Source organism: Balearica regulorum, chromosome 4, assembly GCF_011004875.1.
Source record: "Balearica regulorum gibbericeps isolate bBalReg1 chromosome 4, bBalReg1.pri, whole genome shotgun sequence".
In the NCBI taxonomy this organism is placed as follows: domain Eukaryota; kingdom Metazoa; phylum Chordata; class Aves; order Gruiformes; family Gruidae; genus Balearica; species Balearica regulorum.
This window is the reverse complement of record NC_046187.1, coordinates 41,822,357-41,849,897: the sequence shown is the minus strand read 5'-3', so window position 1 is coordinate 41,849,897 and position 27,541 is coordinate 41,822,357. Positions and strand designations below refer to the sequence as shown.

The 27,541-nt window shown below is 40.7% G+C and overlaps 1 protein-coding gene across 5 annotated transcripts in view; it reads right to left on the bottom strand.

Annotated features, from left to right (window-relative positions):
* The window catches only part of GALNT7 (polypeptide N-acetylgalactosaminyltransferase 7), a 74,275-nt gene that overhangs the window by 22,179 nt on the left and 24,555 nt on the right, over positions 1-27,541 (bottom strand). For all 5 annotated transcript variants that reach the window (XM_075751884.1, XM_075751883.1, XM_075751885.1 and 2 more), the window contains 2 exons: positions 19,018-19,472; positions 1,690-1,856 (listed from right to left, as the gene is read on the bottom strand). In XM_075751884.1, coding sequence (XP_075607999.1) covers positions 1,690-1,856; positions 19,018-19,472 — 622 coding nt within the window. The remainder of the gene's footprint in view (positions 1-1,689; positions 1,857-19,017; positions 19,473-27,541) is intronic.

Here is a 27,541-nt window from a genome sequence, read left to right as displayed (position 1 = left end):
AGTCCAATTATTAGTAAAAAACCTGGTAGTTTTCCTAGAGCCCATCAGTGTCAGTTATTTTACACTGCTAAATCAGCCCTTGAATAGCTCTGAAGGGAAGCTGAAAAGGAAAAAATACAGCACGTGTCTGCTGACTGAATTATTAAAATCATATATCCCTTAGGAGAGAAGATATTTTTGTTTTATAGTGTATGTGTACATTTAAGCCAAATTCTCAAAAGCTGTAAAAGGATACAGGACACTATAATGTAGTGTTCAGTATCTGTATTAGACTAAGCCAGATGTAGTCAAGTTTACAGTACAGGTTAACTTTCCCTTTCCTGTCAAAACAAACAAAAAATGATACCTACCTACAAGTATGATGTAAAAATTAACATACAATAATTATTTTTAATAGTGATTTATACTCAAAATAGGCAACCCTGACTAGGTGATGAGTTCGGTTTTAAAATTTACACTGGGTATACCTGCAAAAAAACAATTCCTCCCGCAAGGCTGGAACTGGGAGAAGCCCAGATCACTTGATAAAATGGAGAGTTTCAGAACAGAGTCATCTGCTTTCCATGCCACTACCCAATTCAGCTATTATAAAAACAAAAGAGGAGGGTAAAGGGAACGTATCCTATGCTGCTGACCAGTTCACACTCGCCCAGTCTCCTAAAAGCCATCATCGTCATTGTCTAGAAGAGATTGTCATCCCACACACTCAAAGTTATGTTTTTATTTATGCGTCTGCTCTTTTTCTCTGTCAACTTCTATTCAAGAACTATGCAGCAATAAACTCTTGCAGAATGTGCAGTTTTGGTGCACTGTTTTGAAATTTGTTTAAAGTTTAAAACCAGGCTGATTTCCTCTATATAAATCATCTTCTATCTCTAGCACACCACTTTCAGTTCCTCTCTGTATTCAGCCTTGATTTGCATTAACGCTGAAGATAGCACCATTAAAGGAAAAAAAGTCAGTGTATGTTTATAAATATAAGAATCACACATAAGTATATACATCATGACTATAAACCAAGACCACAATGTATATTATAAAGGAAGAGGAAAATATCTGAACTTCTGAAAACGCTGATATGCAGGACTCAGAGAAAGGCAGAAATTAAAACACACTTTAATTCTTCAAAGCCTCCTCCCCCAGTAAGAAAAAATAACCACCTCAACATGATGTTCAATAAAAAAAGGGTGTTAAAAATTAAAAAGATAGTGAAAATGAATCAGAATAATTCAATAGCTTTAGATACATTTTTATTATAGTGTATATACATATATATAAAAAAAAGAATCTGGATTCCTTATGGAATAAAGAAAGAAATTATTCCTAACAGGCTTAACTCAAACTGCTTCAATACTCTTAAAACTACTTGCTTTCACAAGGGCTAAGAGAGGTACTAGTTATCCTAGCTTTCTACTATATACAGCTCCACAGCTGTGGAAGAGAGCCCACCACAAATCCTGTATTTCAAACAGGTGAATATACATAAAGGATTGCTGCCTTTATGAAACTGTATCAGAAAAGAGCTTTCCCTTCACTGAAAACTGAAAGGACTGTGAAGAAGCAACTTGCTCTCCTTGCAGAATCAACTTAATCCATGGCAGGTAATAAATCAAAAGAAAACTATTTTAAAAAATCAAACCAAATTTCCTTTTCTAAAAGTTGTGTGTTAATATTCCAAATATTCCAAACCTTTGTTGCTAAAATCATCAATCAGCACAATTTCTGCCAAGTATTTCCTTGGTGTTCTCTTAATGACACTGTGGACTGTCCTCATGAGGGTGGACCATCCTTCATTATGGAAGACAATGACAACGCTGGAGGTGAGTAGGTTATCATCATAATGCCAGTATTTGCATCTGTGAAAAGATTTTATTTTATTAGCTTTCACATTATGATTTACACAACTGCTTAACAACATCTTTCTGCAAATGAAATCTTCACTGATGGCTATCCTACAGATTAAACAGGATATAAAAGGCAATACAGCTTAAGTGTGTCACAGAGGTATGTGGCCCAAACAGCAGCTTGCTTCTAGTCAGCGAGCCTTTTTCCTCCCGAGATGGGATGTAGCCAGTGAACAACAACTGCTGCCTCAACAGCTACATGCTTCCTCCTGTGCAGGTGGATGGCACTGCATGGACCTTGCCAAGAGACCCCCTACCCACCACCACCACCTCGCAGCTTGTGCGGCCAGTAGAGAACACTGGAAGAAAAGTGCCAAATAGTGGCTGCCAAGACAGGGGTCATCTTCAAACCATCAGATATGATGATTTAGGATGGACCATGCGTTTGGCTCACCTATTGCGTAACACATGGTAAGACAGTGCTGTTTTTTTCCTAAGCCTCTTTAAATCAGGTTTACCCAGTAGAAGTCTATGAAGTGTTTCTGTCAGCTTTATACAGTCCACATGCAGAATCTGCATAAATTAGTAAAGTTACACACATTGCTGTGGCAAGGCAATCAAAAGTTATTACCTTCTGCCCTTTCAAAATACAACAGATTTAAACATGGCACATAAACTTGCTGGAAGTACAGCAGCAGCACATGAAATGCTCACATCAGCTGTTCTGCATAAAACTATCTCCATTTGCAAAAACTCTCAGAAAAGCACAGTTGCTTGTGGGAAAAATGTAATCCCATGGCAGACAAGACATGATCTTTATTGTTTATTATTCATGGTTAAACTTCCAGGTATAACAAATGTTGCTAAAAAAAGAAAAGTCACCAAACCCATTCAGGGTTCCAGCTTAGCATGCCATGAAAAGCACTTCTGTATCCATTTAAAATGTTTTATATTTCAATTTCACTGTGGACCTGGAGTCAAGTCTTTTCCTGAGGTATTACAGATGATTTAGAAACAAGCAATATGAGTAATTCAGTCCACACTTTCCAATATTTATTAATCGCATTTATCAAAAATGTGTTTCATTTGCAATTGCAATGCCCGTTTCCCTAAATGAGAGTGTTCACAGTCTCCCCGATTTCCATCAGTCCAGGTAGTTCCTTACCTGGACATTTCCCTACCTGATCACTAGCCCCTTTTCCAACTGTAATAATACAATTCCTGTCACCAAATCCAGAGACATAGCGCTTTTGATCTCAATGGGCAAAAGAGTTCCTTTCATCTTTCAGCAAGTCAAGTCTCTACTAGAGAGAACCTGACTTTTCAAAGACAACTATCATCTATTAAAAAATTATTCTTGACAAATGGAAACTTTCAAACTTGCACAGACTTCCGTAGTTGTATTTCTCTACATACAATAAAAAGCTTAAATGCACAGAAACATTCCTGTGTTGGTAAAGAAATGACCTTAATCATCAGAAATTACCAAAGTTTCTGAAACTAAATTAAGTTAAACATGGAAAGAGCTCACATAACAGATCTATGTAATATAGGCATTTATAGAGCATTTCCTTGGTGAAGAAGGACATATATTTCACTTATTGTCAGGAAACAGCATCAATATATATTTCTCACCCACCAGAAAAAAGAAGAAATTGGTAGGAACACACTATTCATTTTGGTCCTGTGGGAAAAGAAAATTAGAGAATCAAAGCGGTCTATACATAAGTCTGCTCTAATAAGGCATTTCATCTCTTAGGCATGCTGTAAGCAACCTCGGAAACAGCATGATCTCTACACAGTCGGTTTACTGTCTAAAATCCTCCAGCTCAATTGTTTTTATGCCTAAAGTAGCTGCAGCTCATCATATTTATAAACGATCAATGCGCAAGTGCTAGGGTGACTGTTTAAAACGTGGCACAGTTCGGGGCACTGATGCCTGCCCTCCTCAGATCCCTCTCAGAAGACTTCAGCTGATTACAGTTCGCAATACTTCCATTTGCAGCACAAGCATTCAAGCTGTCGACAACTTGTTTAGCCATTTGCGGAGACAAAATGGATACGCTACCTAGGTGTGTTAAGCCGGCTGTGTAAAAGAAAGATTTTTTTTTCCACTGTGCGTTTGATGACAGATTAATAACAGAACTGTGTTGCTTTACACATACATTTACCTGGATTAATTTAGATGATACGGTTCTGTTAAAATGGGGAGTTACACATTCAAAATCGGCACGCCAGCTGAATGCCATTCCAGAGCTCTGCGTAAAAGGTAGTGGAAATTAATAGTACTTTTTGCCTCAAAGGAGAAGGCAGTAACTGATGCAGGTTGCACTGTGCCGCTGACCTGCACCCTCAGAAGTTTAGCCAGGAAACCTTTTTGCTCTCCGATTAAAGACAGCCATGACACTTCAGACTGCCTTCAGTAACAAAGCAAACACTGCAAAAAACCTAAATCTTTTGCTTGGTTTTTTCCTCCTTCTTTCTGTACTGTAGGTAAGTCATATTTAGGAACAAAACGGTGAAGAGCATAAAAATGAAAGACAGTAAGTAACTGAACGTGATTTTTAAAAGCCAAACCTATTACAAAAGCCTGATCTGAACAACACATCTGTGAGCAATTTATAAGCATTTTTTGATCTGTATTTAATACATTTTTAAAACATAAAACCAGAGGTCTAGACAGGCTTTTTGCTACATATCCAACTTAATCTCCTCAAGTCCGTCAGCACGTTTTACTTTTTAAACTTGAAAAATCATGTGTTGCTAAATGTGCCATTTGCAAGCCATAAAAGCAGGACATTTATACCTCTAGTAAGATCACACTCTTAGTTTTTTTCCAGAGGCTTTATTTCACTTATTGGCCAGTCCACAGCCTGACTCATCAAGCCCATAAGCTCCAACACACTGCAGTAACTCCTATGCACAATCATGTCTCTCACCTTGCATTGAGAATTGGAGGTTTGAAACACGGTAGTTGTTTCAGATACATGAAATTAATAAATATTTTAATCTCTGTGGCAATATTTTTTTTTTCCAAGAAATGTGAATGTTGCTCAAGTATTTGAGCGACAAAAGTCAGGAGCCTCTGCTCTCATTTCCTTCACATCCACAGGGAAGGAAGTGGGGAAGAGCCTTTCTTCAGCGGAGCAGCACTGACATCCAGTGGTTGGCAAACCAAACACCAAGAAACCATAAACGCATTTTCCTTGTGTTTGAAGATGAATTTTACGGTATGGGTTTCCCTGTAAGTTTTAGGCACCAGAAAAGGAATATAAAAAGCTTGAATTTCCAGACTCATGCCTCAGTTTTAAAAGTAGGATCAAATAGATATGGGCGTTCAGGCAAAAGCTGAGAGCTATTTAAAACCAGCACGGGCAGATTCAAAGTACAAAAGGATCTGCAACAAATAGGATTTAAATACATCTCAACCTCCAGCTTCATCCCCTGGCTGCTCTGTCCTGCCCACACTGGGTAGCACAGTGCCCTTTCAGGTGTAGCCTGCAGGCCAGCTTTGGTGATATGCTGCGAGCCAAGTTAGTAAACAAATCCACAAATATTTTGAATTCTTATCAGTAGATCTGAGTGGATGGCACGTTGCAGCAGAAATGCAGGAATGGGACAGTAGCATCCTTAAGCTAGTCTTGACTCTAGACACCTCAAGTCCCTTTTCCTGACCCCTGTAAAAAGTTATTGTACGGGGCAAGAAGGAGCAGGCATGCACAGATCTGCGAAGGGCTGGCAACACCGTCCCTGGGCAGCGCTGCGGAGAAGAGCAGCTCTGGTCCCTTCCTTTCCTCGGGGAACTCGTGGGTGAAAAGAAGCTGCATCTTCAGATCAGTCCATGAATAAAAACTTCCTTGTTCCCAAATCAGCACTGGCAGTACTGAGCAAAAACACAGACTGACTCATCACTGGAGTGAGAAGAAACCTTTTGAAAGAAACAGTAGTGATCTAATGGAGAAACAGAGTGAGTAACGTATCTGCTGACTATCAGCCTGCATACTTAGGATGTGAATGAGTCCTAATGCCTCTCCACCCCCGGGGAGGGAACAGCACTGTCAGCGACCGCGCCACAACAGCGTCCCTGTCCCTCGATCACGAAGCTGTGCACTCACCACAGCAGGAGAGGAGACCTTTTACGGGGCACAAGAAACTGGACGTCTGGGGTGGAGCGCTCCCTGGCTTGAGGAAATTTCTGCTCTTCCAGCTTTGTACTCTATTCTTTGGCTTGCTCTTACTGATGTCCCCTGGCCCCACAGAAGCGATGGTGGGTGCATGGTCCAAGGACTGGATGAGCCTGCAGCCTCCCTGTTGGCAATCACTGCAGTTGCAGATACAGGCTCAAATTTCCTCAGGCTAAAAAAAAGCCCAGGCTAGAGGCAGCTTCCTCTGGAAGAGTATTCCAGCCACCAAGCAAAAATGCAAGACGTGAACAAGGAGAGTGCTGCGACAGCAATTTACGAGTGAGCTCCATTCTGATAGATACTTAGAGGGCAATCTGCAATCTTGAGCCAGCAGAAGGACTTCTCATGTCATCCTGAATTCCTAACTTCCCTTGCACACTGGCAACTAAGATCCAGAGAAAAGCAAAAGATACCATGGCCAAAACCAACTCTCCTTCCTGAGACTCTTAGGTCAACTATCTAGCACCTGTGCTTACCAAAGGCACATCAGTCCCCTCTCTGGATTTTAAAGCACAGTACTTGTGTGCTCAGACCAAGATGTAGCAGCACAGATTTCTCCGAGCGAGCAGGCAGCTGCCGTCGCATTCCTGTAACTGCTCAGCAGCCAACTCCTAAGAAGCTCGAGTCAGCTACTCCAAGCTGGGAACCCTGAATCACTACAAAGCTGAAGGTCTCAATTTAGCATTTATCCTGAAATTGTAATTGACATTAAAAAATGGAATCTCTCTTCTCCATTAATATCAAACTGTTCACAATTTTAAATTGTATTATAAGTTTTATTTAGCGTTTTAAAGTGGTACGAGATTCATAGTGATATCAATTACCACCTCCTGATAATTACTTTATACTACATGCATTTTTCTCACTCTTTGAGGGGCTCTAGCTCTAGCAGAATCTAAAAATAAGTTAGGAGCTCTGTTTTCATTTGCCGCTTCCTTTTCTAGTAAGCACTGTTCTTATAAGGAGACAATCACTCAGCAGACAGCACGATGTTTACATACTTTAATACTGAATTCAAGGCTGCTTGTTATTTTAAATCATATTTATTATGAGTACTGCAGTAAACTCCATCTACCCTCTAAGAAGACGGATGAGAGTTCCTTTCACAAAACACCTTCAAATTGTTTGCTCATCTGTACAGCGACACCACCAAGGTCCTGGCTGAGACCGGCTGCTTGACTGCCTCCAAGCCAGCGGGATCGCTGCCCAAGTCCAGAGTAGACAGACGCAGATTATGGAATGGGGCATTTTGTTAAGATATGACTAAGTAAATCTAATAAATACTGTATTTTTTACCTATGAATCCTTACAGGATATTTTTATGCATCATCAATATTAATATTAAATTAGTCAACTTGCAAAAGAGGAGTTCTGGAAGAAAAGTGGACAACCCAAGAAGGACAGTTTGCTCAGCTGAGTATGTTTTTCCCTTCAGCAGCAAAACCTCTACTACACACTACCTACCAGCTTAAACCTACACTGAAACAGCACTTCCTATTTTTACAACAGCTACAAGCTTTGTCTGCTTCCACTCCTGAAGTAGCCTGCAAGACTACGTGACTGAATTTTGTCATTAGTGTCCCTGGAAGCATGAGCTACCTCTCCTGAGATACCTCTAAAAGTGCCATGATCCAAAATCAGGGCAAGGTTTGTACAGAGACCCAACATCAGGGCTAATAGGAATATTAAAGGAGTAAAATTTTTGCATTTTTTAAATCACAAGATTCTTGCCCATAGTATCACTTGCCCAACACTGAAAAAGTTGAAGCAATGAACACCATAGGGCAGGAGAGCTGGGGTAGCTAGGCAGCTAAAATAAATTCCCTTCCTCAGGAAAGGGAAGCCACCTTACAGACAGATGGAGCCAAACCCCTCCTCTTTCCTGTTCTGGTATCAGTGTTTGCATCGAGCAGCGTAGTATCTCAGGTTGTATCTCTTCCACACCGTGCACTACCGCAGGGAGGAGATGGAGCAAGTGGATCAAGTGGCATCAGCGTGATCCAAGAGCTGCTGTGGGTCTGCTGCACGACAACGGTTTGCTGTGATGCCCCTCTGAAGCGCCTACTGCTGCGTCCCCAGAAAACACTGGTAAGAAGCCACAGGTCGCTGCATATGGCAGTTCTCGTCACTTCTCCATTGAGGTGGGCACTAGTTTAGGAAGTTTAGGCTTGAAGCATCTGCTTACATGTTGCTCAAAAGACTCCAGGCTGTGCATAATTTTGGCTTTATCAAACATTGACAGGTTTTACCTAACATAATTAACAAAAGTCTCAAAAGAAGCTTGGGGCAGTGGGCTCAGTCCCACAGAAATACTTTATTTCCACCATGACTTGCTCATCAAAATTAAACCCTGAAGTTCCCACCCATGCTCAGCTGGACTGAACTGTATCCTGCAAGGTTATTTAAATGCTCTACCACCATAAGTTCTGGTTAATGGAAACAAGACAGAGCATAAGAAGGTCATTTAATTTTTTAGTTTCACATTCTGATCATAACTCATTTGACAGAATGCTTCCTCCATTTGCCCCAAAATTTCTATGACGCAAGACAGCACCTGGAAGGTTACACAAGCAGCTGCAGGAAACCTCTCAGACTCTTCTCCGCCCCCTCCTCCAAAGTCAAGGTTTAAGGCAGAATTTGAATATACTCCAGACGCTGTGCTGTACATTTTTGTTGAGTAAGTGGTCCTGTTCAGAGCTCGGTCTTCTCTCTTCAGGTGTGCACACACACACAGATAAGTAAACCCAACTACAGGTAACACACCCAGTCCCTCTGTCAACTTCTCTATACTCTTTGGGTGAACTATTTCTCTGTTGAAACTTAAAATTTGAAATGCTAGTAGCCAACACCAAAGGGACACAGGATCCATCTTCACTGGAGTTTTCACTACTGGGACCTGAAAAGTTAACATAAAATGCTTGGTTCTGCTTTAAGGCCAATGCCTGAAAGTCCAGTCTTTCCTGACCACAAGGAGATGCTCTAACAATACATGGCTAATTACATTTTAAACGCGTTTTTTTCCCTCCAGGAGTCTTGCCAGCAGTAAGGCAGCTGATAACCTGCAGTGGAAAGCAGCCTTCCTGATTTAGTATGACCACTATAATTCACCTGATTCCCAAGCCCAGCTCTCACTGAGGCACACACAAAGATTTATGCACATACTATAAAATTAGTTTTCTTGGTTACAGAACAGTTCCAGTGTACTATGTGGCACTTGAATAAAAGATTTTCCCAACGTACCAAGTGAAATAAAACCAAGTCTCTAATGCTCCATTTCCAATGACACAGATACCAACAGTAATTACTGAAATCTTTTTTCGTATAACAGTATCAAATATATAATTTGCACAGTGCTGTAATTAAGGAACTAATCACATTCCTGAAGAAAGCAGGCTCCACTCCAGAGCTTTTCTATTCAACCTCCTTAGCTACAACAAGATTGACTGGACAACTAACTACTTACTGTGAGAGAACATAATAAATTCATGTTATTTACCCAGAGTAAAAAGACTATCCCTTTCTAATGAACAGCCAAGATTCATCTGCCTTATTTCATACCCTGAGTAATTGTTTACAACTTAAGATTTCAGTATTTTTTCGATCCATGTCCAGCACCAAAAATTTTCTATTCAGTTTGATATTTTTAATAGCACTTGGACCAACCAAAGGGCCCAAGCTGTCACCATCAAATTATGATAGGAAAAACATCTTTACTAACAGCTTTGCTTTATTAACACGCAGCTCTGCATGTGTGTATTCTTAAGTAAAGTCAGAAGTCTTTATTTTTGGCAAGAATTCTCTCCTCTGCTTGTACTAAAAATAATAAAAAAATAAAACCAACGCCTTTCAAAACTACATGTACGATTTTTAAAAAACAAGCCAACTGTCACTCCCTTTTCATTTGTTCTATAAAATATCATGAGCTGCAAAAACAGTTGTCCAAAAATACATTTCTGTACACAAGGAGCATTGTACTCAAGCAAGGAAGAGTTACTTTTTTTGGCTTTTCAACAAAAGCGTATTGCCAGTTGTTCTGTTTCAAGTAGAAAGGTGACCCATGGCAACAGATACAGTTATTCAAGTACAAATTTGTATGGCCCAGGGGGCATGCCCAGGAACAGCAATGACATCATTAAAAAGGAAAAGTCAAACTGGATAATCCACGGAAGGAAAAAAACACTTAAAAAATATTTATTTTGCCATGATCAAACTGACAGATGTGTGTGGGTGATGCAGCTGAAATTCTGGCTCACGCTGGTGAGCAGACAGCAGTTATCTATATTGAAAAAAAAAATCCAGTAAGATAATAATTTGTCTCATGCCATAAACATTCACAGAGAGTCATGACGCTTCCTCTTCCAGTCAAACTACTCAGGATAAAATTCCTGCAATGTTTGTCAAAAGAAGCTGTCAAAAAAAATCCAGCTTAAATAGAATCATAAGATTAAAACCCTCTGGGTCACTAAGAATAATTTGTAAGCAAGTCTTCCATGGGTTGGATAACAACAGCGTATCAAGCCTGAGCAAAGCATGTTGAGCACTGATCCTTTCTTATAGCCAACACAGTTAATTACCCTGGCATGAAATCTGATCAGCAGTATGAACATCCCTGGCTTCAGGGCTCTACAGTATTCTAAGTTAGTTAATAGGACAGATGGGAGTTTTACAGAGCATCACTTACAATAAACTTTAAGAGAATGCTTCTTGACTTAAATTTCAACCGAACGTGCAATAAGCATGACCCAAGCCCAGCAAAATATATCAATGGAAATGGCAGATGTGGATTGGAATACTCCACTGTGAAAGTGAACTTCATCACGGAAAACCTGCACTGCTTCTTAGTTCCTTTTATCTCAAAAACATTACAAAGAGACTTCTGCAACTAATGCATTGTAGATACATATTTTTTAGAAATACTGTTCTTCGGAACAGCTCACCCGCTTTGGTCTTGTGTAACCAGGTGCAGCTCTTGAAACGAGCTATACACCACACAGCCTCTGCTCCGAGCTCCACACTCATAGTCATCTGTGGTTCTGTCCATCAGGCGGCTTTTTCTCTCTTACTGACTCTTTCATACAGAAACCATTATTTCAATGTTTCCTAACATCTGACATGAGAAGTTCATGATTTTAGGTGTTACAGCTTTGCCAAAAAAGACCCAAGAATGGCTTCTTTGAGGACAACCTCCCAAAAAACCAGAACGGCCCATTCCCATGCCAAACAGGCATGGCAGAAAGCCCACCTGGCTGCACCAAGAACTCCTGATGGAGCTCCAATGCAAAGAGGAGAACTAGGGAAGGTAGATGCATGGACTGGCTACCTAGAAGGAGCACAGAAATATTGCCTGAGCACATGCAGAGAGAATTAAAGGAAAAGATCCAGCGAGTTGAAAACCCTGAGATGGGAAGGGCAACAAGAAGGGCTTGTATGCAAAGGGAAGGGCTTGTATGCAAAGGAAGAAAAAGAAAACATGCATTTACTGCTGAATGAGATGCAACTTAGTGTCAAAGACACAGAAAAGACTGAGACCCCTCAACACCCGACTGACTTCCCTCAGTCTTCACTTGCAAGGTTTGCTGTCACACCTCCCAAGTCCCTGCATCTAGTGGCAAAGTCTGCAGAAATGAAGGAATATCCACCATAGAGAAATGGTGGGTCAGGGACCACTTCACTGGACATATCACAGCAAATGGGATAAACACAACACAAGTCCATGGGACTGGATGGGCCACACTGGCGGGCACTGAGGGAGCTCGTGATGTCATTGTAAGGTCACACACTACCATTTTTACAAGGTTCGGGTGCTTGAGGTGGGTGCTTGAGTCCGGTGGTTCCTGAGGACTGGCAAAGACAAATACCATGCCCACCTTCAAGAAAGAGGATCCAGGGAATTATGGCCAGCCAGCCTAATCTCAGCTCATGGAAAGATGAGAGAACAAACGCTGCTGGAAGCCATTTCCAAGTGCATGAAGGAGAAGGTGACTGGGAATAGCCAATGTTGTTTTACCAAGAGCACATCCATCATCCTGACCGTGAAAAAGCTTCCAACTCTGAATTAATATCTTCTCCCCCAACAAACCAGCTATTAACAACAGCCATTGGGAATAAAAACCGTAAGGCTACGTCCCGCAAGGATCCATTTAGGATAATGACCTAAAAAGCAAAATGCAGTTTGATTCTGCCTCGTCAGGAGGTGGCCAACACACAATGGCAACATTTAACACTGGGATTTGTATTAATATTTTTTAAACATACTGAGATTATTATACAACACTTTCTGCTTAGATAGTCATGCAGCAGAACTATTGTCTTCCACGAGAACGTAAGAAAGAACATTCTTTCACTGATTTGACATGACAATTAACCACAGACTTCATGTAATTGGACTTCTAAGAGTGATAATGACTTCACTTAGGTCTCTATTTTAAACCTATTGAATTGGAGGACTAATTTTGCAGCAGGTCTGTTCAGTTAGGCTTTTACCCACAGCTCCAAATGCCACAGCCCTTTTGGCCAGCACTGTGCCTGCTTTGCCATGCTTATCTTTAGCTACGCCATGGAAAGTAGTAAAACAGACTGGGAGCAGCACAACAGAGGCCCGGCCCAAGGACTCATTCAGCATCTCTTACCCTCAGTCATGGGGCCAACCAGACATGGACAATTTCTTTATTTTTTCCAGATGGAAAGAGGAAGAAAATAGCTAAATTTACAAAGGTTACAGGCAATTGGGAAAAAAAAAAAAAAAAAAAGCACAGAGCTTCAGGGCCTGGATGAAAAAATGGTGTAGAGCAGCATGTTTTGAATTCATTAGTACCTGGTGAAGATTCTGGAAATGATTAACTTTATCCAGAAAGGACTGCCTTCTCTAAAATAAACCAGAAACAGATTACTAGAGCTTAAATGTGCCAGGGAACTTCTAACATGAAGACAAGGGGATGCCATTGATACAACCACGCAGAAGTACCGGTTGCCCAAGCAGGACTCAGACAGCACCTGCGACGTGTATTGAGGAATCTGAGCACCTGAGAGGACAGAAGACACATGCACGAGACTTCCACCACCTCAGGAGACACAGTAAATATAAACTGTGCTCCAGAGACTACCGTTTTGGGTAGCACTAGAAAAGCAGCACATTTTGAGTCCTTGGTGCGATGCAGAGCTCAGCTGAAGACATACCTGTATAGGAGCCACGCTCTGATTGTAGCCACAACGCACTCAAGTATCCCGGTAACACCCAGGCACACCTCCTTTTGAAAAGGTGAACTGTAAAGAACTGAGCAGGCTTGCTGAAAAGATAAATTAAGGGTAAAATGCTTTCACGTAGCATGGAGCTTTTTCAAAGACATCATATTAGAAGCTGAGAGTGTTTATCATTAATCATAAAAAAAGCTTAGAGAGGAACTAGGGAAAGCCAGCATGATTAAAAACCAGATGCTGTTAGCAGTAAGACAGACATTCTTTAAGTGCACAGGGTGGTGTCCAAACAAGGAAAACAGAAATGAGCACTAATTTGGGCAAACTGAATGTAAATGAGAAGATAGATTTTTAAAAAAAAGTTTGAGAAATAGCTTACTGAAGTACAAAAGCTGCTATTGAAATATTTGTTTCAAACACCACAAGTAGGATGCCTGCCAGAAAGTCTGTTGGGCTGATAGATTATCAAAATGAACGGAGACCACTTCAGAAGCAGGGAAGCTAGAGTAAGTATTTCCATTGAACTCTTAGCAGTGACCAACGTCACATACCCAGGGAAGAGAACAAAAACAGGGCAAGCACACAGTGATACTTCCCACTATATGCTCCTATCTTCAGCTACCTAAAGCTGAGGGACTTTAATTCAGAGATAACACATATCTGCATGATAGCTTCCACTGGATTTTTCTGCCATGAATAGCCTAATTGCTTTTTTTTTTTTTATATAAACCCAGTTTTTCCAAAAGAATGCAACATAAATTGACAAACTATTGTGTTGCATAACTATTGCTGACACCAGCCTTGTTATCAAACAAAGAGAAAGAGGAAAACATGACACCAATTTTTTATAAGAGGGCCTTGGGGAGCTAAAGAATTGCAGACCACTAAGTCTGACTTCTGTGTTGAAAAGAAGCTAGTAATAAATAACAAAATTAGTAAACCATAGACACAGCTTTTGTGGAAGAAAGCCATGCCGCAGCAACATACTACCATCTTTTGAAGAAATCAAAAACTATGTGGACAGGGGTGAGCCTATTAATAGAGTTACTGAATTTCCAAAGCCTTTAATGAGGTTCTTTGCTTTCTTTACAAGCAAAGTTCTTCAAAGTATGGCAGGGTAAGATGGAAGATCTGTTAGACTACTAACTGCTAACATGTAAAAACTGTCTACTCATTCCAATTTTTTAAGCGAATTTGTGACTTGTAGCAGCGTAAGTGTCTGTGCTGGTAGCCAGTCTGTCCACCTCCTCTTCCAGGTCATTACTGAACAATAAAAAAAGTTATTGGTAGTTGCAGTTAAAATGACTATAAACAGCTGCAGAATAATTCAAGGACACTACCGAGGAAATGAGCTGGCAGGAGAGCTCAGTGCAAACGCAAATGAATGTATATGGAGCGTTAGACCACTCTTAGTGCATATACTAAGTGATAGAACCTAAACTTGGCATTACCACTCAAAAAAAAAAAATAAAAAAATCTGAGTCAAACGTGGATAGCTCTGTAAGCATTTTAGCTCAGAGTTAATGAAAGGGCAAATAGAATAGTAGGAACAATAAGAGATGTTTCATATTCCTTCCTATAGTAGCTTGACGCAGATATCTCCAATATTCCCATGTCACAGGGTGGCAGAGTAACAGAGGTACATGACAGCATCCGGGAGGAGAGGTTAAACAAACTCCATGTTCTACAGCCTCGAAAAAGTCACTGACTCAGGATATCATTAATTCCAAGAGTATAAATGCATTTAAAAGACAAGTCTGAGCACAGAAAAAGGTCTATGAAGCATGACAATCCTGTTGCAATTTTTGGCTCAAGTGTCCCAGCCCACTGGTTGCCAGGAATGAAACTTAGTCCATTCTTACATGTTTTCTCCCATGCATATGTTATTGGTCAGAGCTAGAGACAAGATTGTCAAGAGCAAATGATCTCTGGTCAGATCCAGTATAGCTGTATGTTTTAAATTTAATTGTATTTTAAAATACCTTGGACAAGTGGCTCATTATGCTGGAAAAACAACTCGGTTCTTGTTCTCCCTAGCAGCAATTCTCTTCAGTTAAGATTTTTTTTTTTTTTTTTTTGAGATGACACAACTTGTTACCTGACAGCATTCATCCTCAAACTTAGGTCCATTTTTTATTTCCCTAGCATGGGATGTTTATCTTGAATCCAAGATCATCCAGAAACATTATCACTCTATTTTTACTTCAGCTCTACCTCTGTGCAGACTCTTGATCACTAAAAAAAAACCCAAATAAAAAATCCAGGGAGCAATCAAATTAATATCCTTCTTCCCGAAAGCTAACATCAGTTTTATCACAAGTCTGCTAGGAGGCAGGAACAATGTGTAAAATTCAACATAAATGACTGCTCTTAAAAGGCTGCCACCTATCAGGATAATAATAATTCATTGAAAAAAAAATAAAAAAATGGTAGAGTCATCAAGTTTTAAGAAAAAGTTTTCTTCCAGAACTGTACAGAGGCTTTGGACAGGGCCTGCTAAGCCTACTCTACTTCTTTGCAACTAGAATTAAGGTGGAAAACAGGTCCTGCTCCACCTAAACCCAGTTTAAGGCTTCCTTGGCCCTCCTGCAGAGTGCTGAAAGGCTGCAGTGACATGATGCCATCTTTGAAATTTTGCACACTGACTTTTACATATCCCCATACGTTCTTTATTTTGTTTAACCAAACCTATGACTTGCTGTATGCCAACAGAAGCACTTGGCTTCAACCTCGAAACAGATTGGTTAAAACTGTAAGACAAAAGTACACAGAACCGGCAAAATGGAAATGTTTTGATGTACCTGACAAACAACTTCCATGCACCATCCAACATTATTCCTCTCTACAGGGCGCAGCAAGAGTTAAGGCTTTTTACAGCAGCTGAGACAGCCCAGAATCACCAGCAAAGTTCCTATGGAATCAATAAAGGCAGCTGGCAAATCATCTTGGCAACGTCCCACCCCAAAGTCAAATCTAAACATAGCAGGATTGAATCCCCCTTTATTGGCATTTCTTCCCTCTCCAGCAGGGACAAGCCCTAAGGCTACATGCCTTTTGAGCTGAGAGAGAGAGAGACAGTCCTTGCAGCACTACTTCATTCCCACTAGCACTGCCTGGGAACGCATTTGGCATACTTCACTGAACATACCTGACTGCTTAGGGTGACGCTTAAAAATTTTGATGCTTAGAAGGAAGAGAAGGCTGAAGTGAGGTCTACCTGGATTTGAATGCCTATGAACAAATAACCTGGTCTCTGCCTGAAAGATCTTCCTCAATTAGCAATGCCAAGATACCATTAACCAAAAAAATTGTACTGCTCTTCAGTAGGATTAAACTCAATGTTCGCCAGCTTTATCAACCAAAATGGCTTCTGGACTTTTTAAACACATCAGTGGGAGGAAAATAAATGGTGCATCCAACAGGCAATCCGCTACCTTTTGCTGCATTTCTTGCCAGTATCGGGGGATGAGCAGGAGAGAGTGTATGTTGATACCTGAAAGCATATAGCAATATCAGCCAATCTTACATTGCTTCCCCTCTTCTTCTGCCATTCACAGGAGACACAAGGAAGCTAGAAACCTTTAACCTATTTAGGACAATTGCAAGCATCCCATGTATTCAATACATAAAATATTTGTTATAAAATTGTCTGAAAGATGCCTTTTGTTCATATTGTTTTTCATGCTGTTTTGTCTGTTTGCTTAGAACATTAAATAATAAAACCTAACTTTGATTTGAGCCGCTGGCTTTGACCTCCATGGAAGACTTATCTGCAAGCGTGCTCGGAAGACAACTCTTTCTAAAATTCATCTTTTCTGCTTTGATTGGTCACACGGCTGTCCCTCCTACTCCTCAAAGTATGCAAAGTATTTAATTCTTCTTCGGGAATTTCTATTTATTACTCTCCTTCAGAAAAGAAGTAAAGACAAACTCCGAGATTATGCCAAAAATACTTCAGGAAGCTATAGGTGTGGAATTATTTGGCAGATACGTGTGCTCTCTGATGTCCTCCTTGGGGAAAAAGGTGGTGGGGGGGATGTACTTGAGCTCTGCTGCCAAAGACATGGCTACCAGCCTGGGCAGAGGCAGCCTAGTCCCACCTGCACGCGACACGCTGCTGTTTCTGCTTTGCTGAGCTTGTGGAGCGGAGGGCGAGGAGGGCAGCATGCTTCTGCCTCCTTCCCCCCCCCCGCTTAGGGAAGGCAGGACCAAAGCGAGCTCTGCTAACGTGAAATCCTGGCATCAGCTCCCCTCTGCTCAGTTAATCACAACATCCCATGGGGAAATGGTTTTTCTCTGCGAGTTTCCTTAGTCCTGTTGCCTCCTACAAAAGGGGCCCCAGTGGCTGCAAATGCCTTAGCAGAAGCAGCAGCGTCTAAGGAATAACCTAAAAGACAACACCAACCTACACAGGTTACCCAGATCGTTTCTTCCCCTTCAGAAAAATCTCTTTAGCACAGAGGCCCAACTGCTGACTGCAGCGAAGAAAGAAACCTGAAGTGAACCCCAGCACAGCCAACGCTTCCTTGCCACCCACGGCGGACAGGCACGGTCCTCTCCTCTCGCTGCCAGCAAGTGGAAACCTGTAGTAAGTCACTGGAGGAACCCGGCACGAAGGAAGGGAAACGCTGTACTCTGAGCATTTCATTCGCTTTCAGTAGGTACACACCAGGTAGCAAATTCAAGCAGCCAATACATGCACAGGCATGAATCAGACTCACTGCTGGGCAGTTCTGTCCTACCCCATAAAATGGACGGAAGGCCACAGCAGGGCTCCGTAACTGGCCGCTGACCAGCCAAACAGATCAGCTGCCACAGCTGAGAATGTACAACCCAGAGGTTGGCACCCAGTCCTGCCATGGGCGCAGCTCCATTGCTAGGGATGAGGGGGAAGTGAGAACAGGCAAGTACCTCATTTCATATCCTCTCTCCTATAAATGCAAAAACAACAAAACAGAACTCCAAACCAAAAAACCCAATCAATCAGTTTGCTCAGAGATCTGTCCTTAGCTGATATTTAACAAGGAAAATTATATCCAATGCAGATTATCCTGAGAGCAAATTTGGCTACAGCATATACCAAAGATCAGAAGAGACTCTGTAAACCCGTTAGTAATCATTGAGCAAATGTTACTAACTTCCCAGAATTTCACCACACCAAAGTGGACACCCTCCCAGCAAATAAGAATGTTTTTTTTCTAAGATTGCTTCCTTCTTTATGACAAATGTGGTAACAAACTGTTAGAAGACTATTCTTCCGTCAGCTCCAAACACCACTATGGCAGATCTATACTTCTGTTAATGTACATAATTAAGCAGAGTTATTTAAAGGGAACAGTATTTCTTAGTTTCTGTTCTATTTATTTTTAAAGCACCAGGATGAAACTAAAACTGAATAAAACTAGCTAGTATGGGAATTTCTGCAGGAAATGATAAAGAAAATCATTCTTTCTTAAAAACAAATCCTAAGAAGTTATGCATTAAGAAAAGAAAATATAACAATGAAGACTGTGACTAGACCTGGAAAATGCAAATACATGCAATTAGACACTGAAACGGATGACTTCAGAGATAAATCAATATAGATTAAATATTCATGAAAGGAATCACTGCAACAGCATTAAGAACAATATATGGAAACATTTGGTTTAGTACAGCACTCTTGTCTGTCAGGACACAAAGCCTTAAGTATGTGGCCTAATTAATATTATTTTAAGCATCAGTTCGGATATATGGAAAGAAAATAATTAAATCCCATCAAAACAGAAATAAAAGAAAACAAAAAGTTTGCTTACTCTTCTTGACGCAAGTCATTAACGCTCCGATCTAGTGAGATCATATCACTTGCCACCATATTAAACCCAAACTCTTTAATACTGGCTTGAATGGATTCTTTGTAATCTGGTCCTAAAACATATGGCTTCGCTTCCTCTCCAGGGCCACCAACAACTCCATGAGGCTCAGGCTCTTTGGGTTCAAAATTACCAAGGACTCCAGGTCGTAAAACAGGATCTCGGTATACAAATGTCTGAGGCTTAAATGTGAGATACTGCCTCTGGATGATGTTTTGCTGTTTATCACCACCACCATGATGATTTAGTTCATTTTTGGCCTTATTTTTCCTTCGAATGGATTCCAAGTCTACTTCCACACCTTCAACATGAGGCCAAGGTACCACAGGTTTGAACTTCTCGTTTCCTAGTCCATGGTCTCCTTTGTTTGGCATGGGTCTGTTGGCTTCCTTGTCATCCTATAGACACACACAGGGAAACAGCAGATCATATATAAATTCATGACTCTTTATTTATTTAGATCCAGTACATTAATGCACTGAGAGATAGTACTAAATATATGTTGAGCAAGAAGGGAGAAGTCTCTGTTGAGGGGTCAAATGAACACTTTTTACTAAAGCATCAGGCTGCTGTAGAACATCACCAGCTGGTGCCCACACTTACCTTGGTGAGCAGGTCCTAGAAATGGAGCAATGCCCAAAGCATTCCCAAAGACTAAATACCCACACAGGACACGCTAACTTGAACACAGCTGAGGCTGCGCACCACAGCCACACATGGGGAGGACCGACATAGCGTTTTAGGAAGGAGAAGGTGGTATGGAGGCAGACAATGCTGCAATGCAGACCACAGCGTCCTTGGGGCCACTCTTGGACAGGGTGTTTCTGTTCCGGCTGCTGAGACTTCTACAGGGTCTCAGTGGTTGCCACATAAAGCCTCAACATGCTCCTGGGACGCACATCGCTGGCAGCCTCGAGCCACATCCAATCCCTACCCTTCTCCCCCCCACCCCGACTTGCTCCCACCAAGCAAGCCTCCCTCTGCTGCAACAGCAGCGCTGCTTCCAGAGCTGGGAGCTAGGCTGAAGGCACCGGGGACAGCAGGCAAAACTGGGACGTAGCCCTGATCTGATCTGCTGCACGCCTACACAGACAGACCTGCCCGGGGAAGCGGTGCTGGGGTTGAAGCAAGCTGCCGCAGGCACTGACATCTCCTGCATCCTTGTTTAAAACTACTTTACCATTTTACAGCACTCCCCACCCCCCAAGAGATTGGAAGTTCTCACTGAGAAGAAAGGCTAGGATTTCAAAAACCGCTTGGCATTTTCTGTGATCACTGAGGTTGGTGGAGTTACTATGAGGGTGGGTGATTTTGGAAGAAACCGGACAGAAAGGCTCTGAAGTGTCTGAGTGTGAAGTCTCCAGAGTACAACAGCCCCACCCATGAACGCTCCTCAAAAAACACAGTCACTGCTTTTTCCGATACTACTATCCAAGAGGACAACAGGGAAACATTGCTGAAAGTTCAGATTTCCTGCTAAAACTATCTGTTTGTAAACAGGACAGATGTTAGATCACACCGAAATCTGCAGAGAACAATGCACACGTTTTAGAAACGTATCACTATCCATTCACAAATAGAGAATCAAACAGAAAATTGAGATCTGAAGGATGTCACCTATTCAAACCTGCTGGAGGCACAGCCAGCTTCACAGTTAGATCAGGTTTGTCAGAGACACGTCCAGTCACACCCTGAAAAACTCCAGTTTCTCAGGACAACCTGTTCCAGTTGCTTGACCAGTCTCAGTGAAGGTATTTTTCCTCATACCTCAGCAGAAGATTCTCATGTTGCATCTTGTGAGGATTGCCTCTTGTTCTTTCAGTGTGTAACCCTGAGAAGATTTTATTTCTATTTTCCCTGTAACCTCACTTTTGAGGGTAAAAAGATGCAGTTAGATTCCCCATGAGACTTTTCTCCAGCCAAATCAAGTCGAGCTCCCCTACTCATTGCATGGCTGTGTCACACGCCGCAGCCCTCCAACCTCCTCAGCATGTCTTTGGTAGGTCCTCTCCACCTGCCAACATCTCTCGTGCTGGGCAGTGGCAGAGCAGCAATCACATGCAGTGCTCCAGGCGCAGGCTGGGCTGGTTAACACCATGTGTCGGGAAACAAACTACATGCTTTTGCTCGGTGCCTAAGCTCTCTCTTACTACTACATTACAGTATTATCCTCACGTATCATTCTGCATAATAAAACTTCAGAAGTTAAAAAAATCCAGTATAAAATATGCCTAGGTTAACACGGTAACAACAGGAGTCAGACTGGCCTCCAATATAGTTTATTGCAGAAACCTTCTGACCTCTCTGCTTGGTCTACCTTAAACAGGGAAGGCATACAAAACGCGGAAGCGTTACATTATTTTGTTCTTCCATCACTGTTTTTTGAGGAACTCAAAAGCCAGCGTCAGAAAGGGAAAGATAAGAGTGCTTGAAAAGACACATTTTCCAAGAAGGTAGAAGGCTGCTATGGATCTAAATAAAGCCCTGAGAGGACTTTTGAAGAGAGCATCATCTCACACTTACCCTAGAAATCAAAAAGGCGGCTTTGCCACTCGACTGTCAGAACACTGCTGAGCACTCAGCTCTTACCAACTCACATCTAATTCCTGCTCCAAGTGCGGAGGCAGCTATAAAAGCCAACAAAATGGTGGGCATCATCAGGAAGGATGCTTAAAGAGTGTGTCATTTTGACTGCATAAAATTTTGACGCATTCATGTCTTCACTAATATTTAGTTCTGGTCTCTGCATCTCAAAAGGAGTTAGAGAAAGTACAGAGTAGGGCAACCAGAACAAAGGAGGAGGTGTATAGGTGCCTTAAGACGAAAGACCAGAAAGGCTGGCCTTTCATCTTAAGACTCTGCAGTTTGGAGATGTGATGGCTGAGGGGTATACAACTGAAGTTTAGAAAAATCACGAAGGCAATGGATAAATTGAATGGAAAAACCATTGTTTACCCCAAGTACAAGAACTGGAGGCATTTGACAAAATTGATAGGAGATCAACAACAACAACAAAATGTTCTTTGCACAGTGATCTTCTGGAATATGCTGCACAGGAGGCTGTGGAGAGAGATGGTACCAACAGCTGAACAAGGGATGAGATAAGGTGATAGATGACAGGTCCATAAATGGACTATAAAACAACTGGAGAGGGAGGTACCTTCTAAAACCTCTTAATTCAACAGCTGTGGATGCTGGTAAAGAGTCCAAAGGGAAGGGAGCATAGAAAGCAGCCAACTTTTCATGCGTGTCCTGCTGTCACTCTCAGACACAATCCTGGATCACTAGTCTCAGTCAGGCAGGAATTTCTTATACCCTGGGTCTGTGTGAAATTAAACATCCTTTCATTCCACTTCCACCACCTATAAAACAGTTATGAGCTTCCACTTAGCCCATTCTGACTGAACCATAACACTTCTCAAAGTAATTTATTTTGCTGAAGTCAGAACTATGACTATTACATTTAGCCTCATTATAACTGTTATGCACAATTTGTATTACAATGCATTTATTTGCTGTTCCCTTCCAGATACTAAATATATTCCGTTTTTGCAGGCCTAGGAAAATATTGCATAGAATAAGAAAAGGATACACGATTCACCTCTTTCCTCCAATTTCTATGTACCTAGGACAAAAATGATGGAAGGCATTTGTTGTGGGTTAATGCCTGCAGGCAGCTCAGCACCACACAGCTGCTCACTCCTCCCTCCCCACCTCAGTCACAAATCTAAAGTGCAGGATCACATGGGATGCTATGAAGAAAATTAAGTCTGTCTCAGCATTTAAAAAAAAAAAAAAAAAAAGGAACTAACGGCCTTTAAGCACGTGCTGCAGTTCACAGCTCCTGGAGGTTATTCGCTTCTGCAGAGATAACTGAGACAAAGTTTTTCCAAATGCTGTCTGGAAAAAAAGCAGAGTCAAACCACAATCACAGAACTATTTTGGTTACCACATGAGTCACAATGCCTTATTTAGGAACTTCTGGCATCTCTTCTGTTTTATGAATGATGACTTTCCCTATTTTTCTTTTAAATTATTTAATAACATATCAAAACAATTTAAATCATTTTAATCAGTATCCCTCACTGATTAAATTTTTGGATTGGCTAAAAATGTAGCATCAAACTTCTGAAAGATTCATACAACGACAGTCAAACCGAAAGGCATATTTAAAAAAAAAAATAAAAAAACCCCCCACCATAACAATCTTTCTTAAGTGGAAAATCAAGGTAAGTCTTAAAATTAATTGAAAAAATTTGGAAGAGTCCAAATCAGTGACAACAAGGTGAAGAGAGGGCTCGGAAGAAGTGAGCACGACACCGCACTTCTGGGTTTTCCAAAAAAGAGGGAAGAGAAGCAACAGTCTGTGAGTTCTCTCACATCTGAAGACAAACAACAACAACAACAAGATCTCATTACATCTTTATAAAGGACACATAGTAAGCTGTTTACATACAGTAATACAGAAAAATGTTTATTCCACAGATCATTGTTTTTTTCTATAGGGCTAAATCTAGGATTTCCTGTCAGCTTTTCCAGCTCCAGTTCAGTGCATGCTTCTTCATTTTTTAAATGTTCTTTTCACTCCTTAGGGGATTATGTATGAGTCACTGCAATGGGTGTTTCGGAAACAGTGAGATGATATAAACACAGTCAATCTTGTATGTTAAAAAAAAAAAAAAAAAAGGTATTTGGTGTAAATTTTTTTTTTTTTTTTTTGCAAATTAGGTTCTTCCTTTTTACGAAAGAGAGGATGCAATTAAAGGTATAAGAAACATAACCATATCCTTTTGGAAACATGTTTCTAAATTATACGAAGTAAAAGAAAAAAACTGGGAGAAGTCTTGATAGGGCAGCAAGATTGGTCATCTGGTAGGAGGGTTGGAGTTGTAGCTGGCAATAAAACTGAAAATGCCAAAGTTGCATAATCTGCCTTTCTTCAAAGCAAGACAGGCAACTCCCTAAAACTCCCTATGAAATAATGTCTGAAATTCAAATTGATGTTAAAAAAGTGGATTTGCTTAATTTCTAAAATGGTAGTTTATCATACTGAAAAAAGTTTGCTAATTTAAAGCAACACCTATAAAAGCAGCTTGCTCATCTAGACAAAAAACAGTGATATACAAAAAATGAAAAGGGAAATAATTAAGTAGAATCCAGTAGTATTCTCATTACCCAAGGAGGCAAAAGGAAATTAAAAAAACCCAAAAACCAACTTACGCTCTCAGAATACACATGTTCATACCCAGCTGATTAAAGACAGATACTGAGCATTGCAATATTCTGGTGTTCTTCATGACAAACTATAAAAACTGATACAGTTTAATATTTTGGTAACCTAGGAGGCAAATCCCTACATAGGTCTGTTTCCTCCAATCCAGCTTTTACCTTTCTTAATGCTTGGCTGCATCTACACCACTGCATTTACCATGAAAGACAAATACAATATATGTTCTTCTACCATAAAGAAGGGTTCAAGGACTTTTACTGGGGATGAATCAATATCTCTCAGAGTTCCCCTGATGCAAGTTCCTCTTCTATGCCAAAAAGAAGCATTTTGAATAGAGCCTCTGTGACTGATACTCAGAGACTGCACAGCTATCAGTTTAAGTTTGGTACTTCAGCAAGGATTTCAACATATTTATTTTGATTTGTTTGCCTCAACGCAGCTACGCTCCTAGTTTATGGGAGAGAAAAGGTCACTCGAGAGAAATGATATAGAGCCTAGCATTTTCAATTTTTTGAGTGAATAGCAGGTGGTTGTTTTAATTTATTCAGTTACCTTGTTAAAGAAAAAAAAAGACAACAAGCTGAATTCATAGATTTCCTTATTGACTAGACTTATGCTGGGAAGATACTAAAATAACACCTGTTCTCAGCCAAGCTTCTAGCATTATTCTGCTCTACCAGCTAATAACAGAGAGAAAAAAACCCAACATGTAATATATTTTGGTTTGCTTTGAATCATTATATGTGGATCTTACCAGGTTACAGTTCAGAGCATGCATGGAAAAAATAAAGTGCCACACCAAATTATTTAGTCCTGCAACTACTTTTGTGCCATATGACAGAAAGAGACTCCACAACACTCTTATGACCAAAAAGTTGGACGACTTTTCAGTATACATGGAATCATAGAATGGATTGGGTTGGAAGGGATGTCAAAGTTCACCTAGTTCCCACCCCCCTGCCACAGGCAGGGACACCCTCCACTAGACCACGTTGCCCAAAGCCCCATCCAATCTGGCCTTGAACACTAGGCAACCTGTTCCAGTGCCTCACCACTCTAACAGTAAAGAATTTCTTTCAAACATCTAATCTAAATCTACCCTCCTTCAGCTTAAACCCATTACCCCTTGTCCTGTCACTACGTGCCTTTGTAATATAGGATCAAACACAGACAAAAGGAAAAAAATTGACACATAAACAATGTCTTTGTAAATAGATTTCACTCTAGATACCCGCTAACTTCAGAATAAATAAGCAATGATTCCCACAACAGAATGGGCTGACTGTTAAAGGGACCCTGTAAGATTGCACACCCTCCACCACACATGGTAACCTCCATCCAAGCAATCAGAAGTTCTAGCTACTGCAGGACCAGCTGCAGCTGGGAAAGCAGAACAACCAAAAGCACACACAAATGGAAAAACACAGCTTCTCAAACAAGGATAAAGATCGATGGCACAACTGCCATCACTTCAGAAAATAAATAAACAGTAAAAAAGCCTTTTGTAATCATTACAATTTTTTGCACTAAAAGGTCTGTTTTAAGCTCCATATGCAGCACTACCGTCAAGTCATATTTTGCAAAACCTTCCATCAATTACATCACAAGGCAACTGTGTTGACTCAAATTAGGGCAGAAGTTGGACCAGAATTCTTTTGTCAAATACACGCAGTGGCATTCAAGCCACCTGGCTCAAAATGGCCATTCGTTGTCACAGTACCTGGGCAAAACTGGCTGTCTTTTGCTTTGGCTTCTTCTCTCAGTGTTTTTCAGACGCACTCCAAAGGTGATGGAGTGCACACTTACGTGCTCAGTAGCTCCTACAGTGACTTTTAAAACTTGTGTAAACTTAGAGAACAGAGCATTTATGGGAACTGTAGAAGCACAGAAAGAAATACAATTTTACACTAAATTACAGAAAACTATTGAAGTTTAGAAATATATGATTGTAAAAATAACAGATTGCTAAATCACTGTAATTGCATGCTTTGTGCAACCTACATGAAAAAAACATACTGCTGATGGTATTTGTCAGCAGCATTTCCAGGAAAATGTAAGTCTATAAGTTATGTTCTTATGTCCATGGTTGCCCTCAATTTTGACAGATGTTCTGACAACATGAAAGTCCATTATGCAACCAGTGCCATCTCTCCGTAGGATATTTCTGCCCTGTTAAATAGTCTGGAGGAAACAAAACGTACTTATACAAGACCTAAATCACACTTGTTAGCACTAAAACTGTTAGTTATGCTATACCAACCTGGAATAAGTTTTGGCAAACAGAACTTACTTGACTACAATTTTGTACCACAAATACATTACTGCGATGGCATCTCCAAAGAGCAACTAATCGTACCAGACAATAACTCCATCAGTTTAACTTTTGGAGTGTTCTACACAAGACTTGGTCAGAAGCCGCTTATGAGCTACAAAGAAAATTCCCCAAAAAGTTCAAAGAACTTGATGATATAAACAAGCAATCATTATATGCATAATTTTAATATATATTCTATTAATTAAAAAAAGTAACTCTGAAGTGCAACTGAGGTGCAAGGGCCACAAGCAGCTTTGGAGAAACCTGAGTCCAGCAACAGTTTTATACTACTGTGTTTTGCACTTCCATCTACATCTGCAGAATGAAAAAGAAAATGGCTTTTTAAAAAATTATTATTCTTTTTAAAAAGGAAGGAAATTTCCCCCTTCACCTGCTGCTTATATTTCACAGCATCTATCAAGCTGATTGATATGTGACACATTACTTGTTGCCCTGCAGCTTGCTTTTTCTTGCCCCCTTTCCCTCAGTCCCCAAGGAGCTCCTGGAGAGGGAACTGTTTTGCTAGTCAGCAGCATTGAGGAAAATCCTCTTCCACTCATTCCTTATGTCCTATCTGATAAGGCAGAACGGGACAATCACTAGTATTTATGCTTCTACAGTTACAGAAGTAATATTAGTTTTCAATAGATACCAGCAGACCACATCATTAATATCAAATTAGCCCATTGGGAAAAAAAAAAAGTAAAGTAGCAGTATCTTTGAGCCCCCAAATCACCTGAGTTAGCTAAGGCAAAACAACTTCAGGGAGTAAGATCAACAATTTTTTTCTATCTTACAGTTGACATTCCCGAGGTTTGAGAGCATTGCTTATGGAAAAGCAACCAGCATGTTCAAAAATAAAAAGGGCACATAACAAAGGAGAGGAACTGTTTGTAAAAATGTGAATTTGGCAAAACTCAATG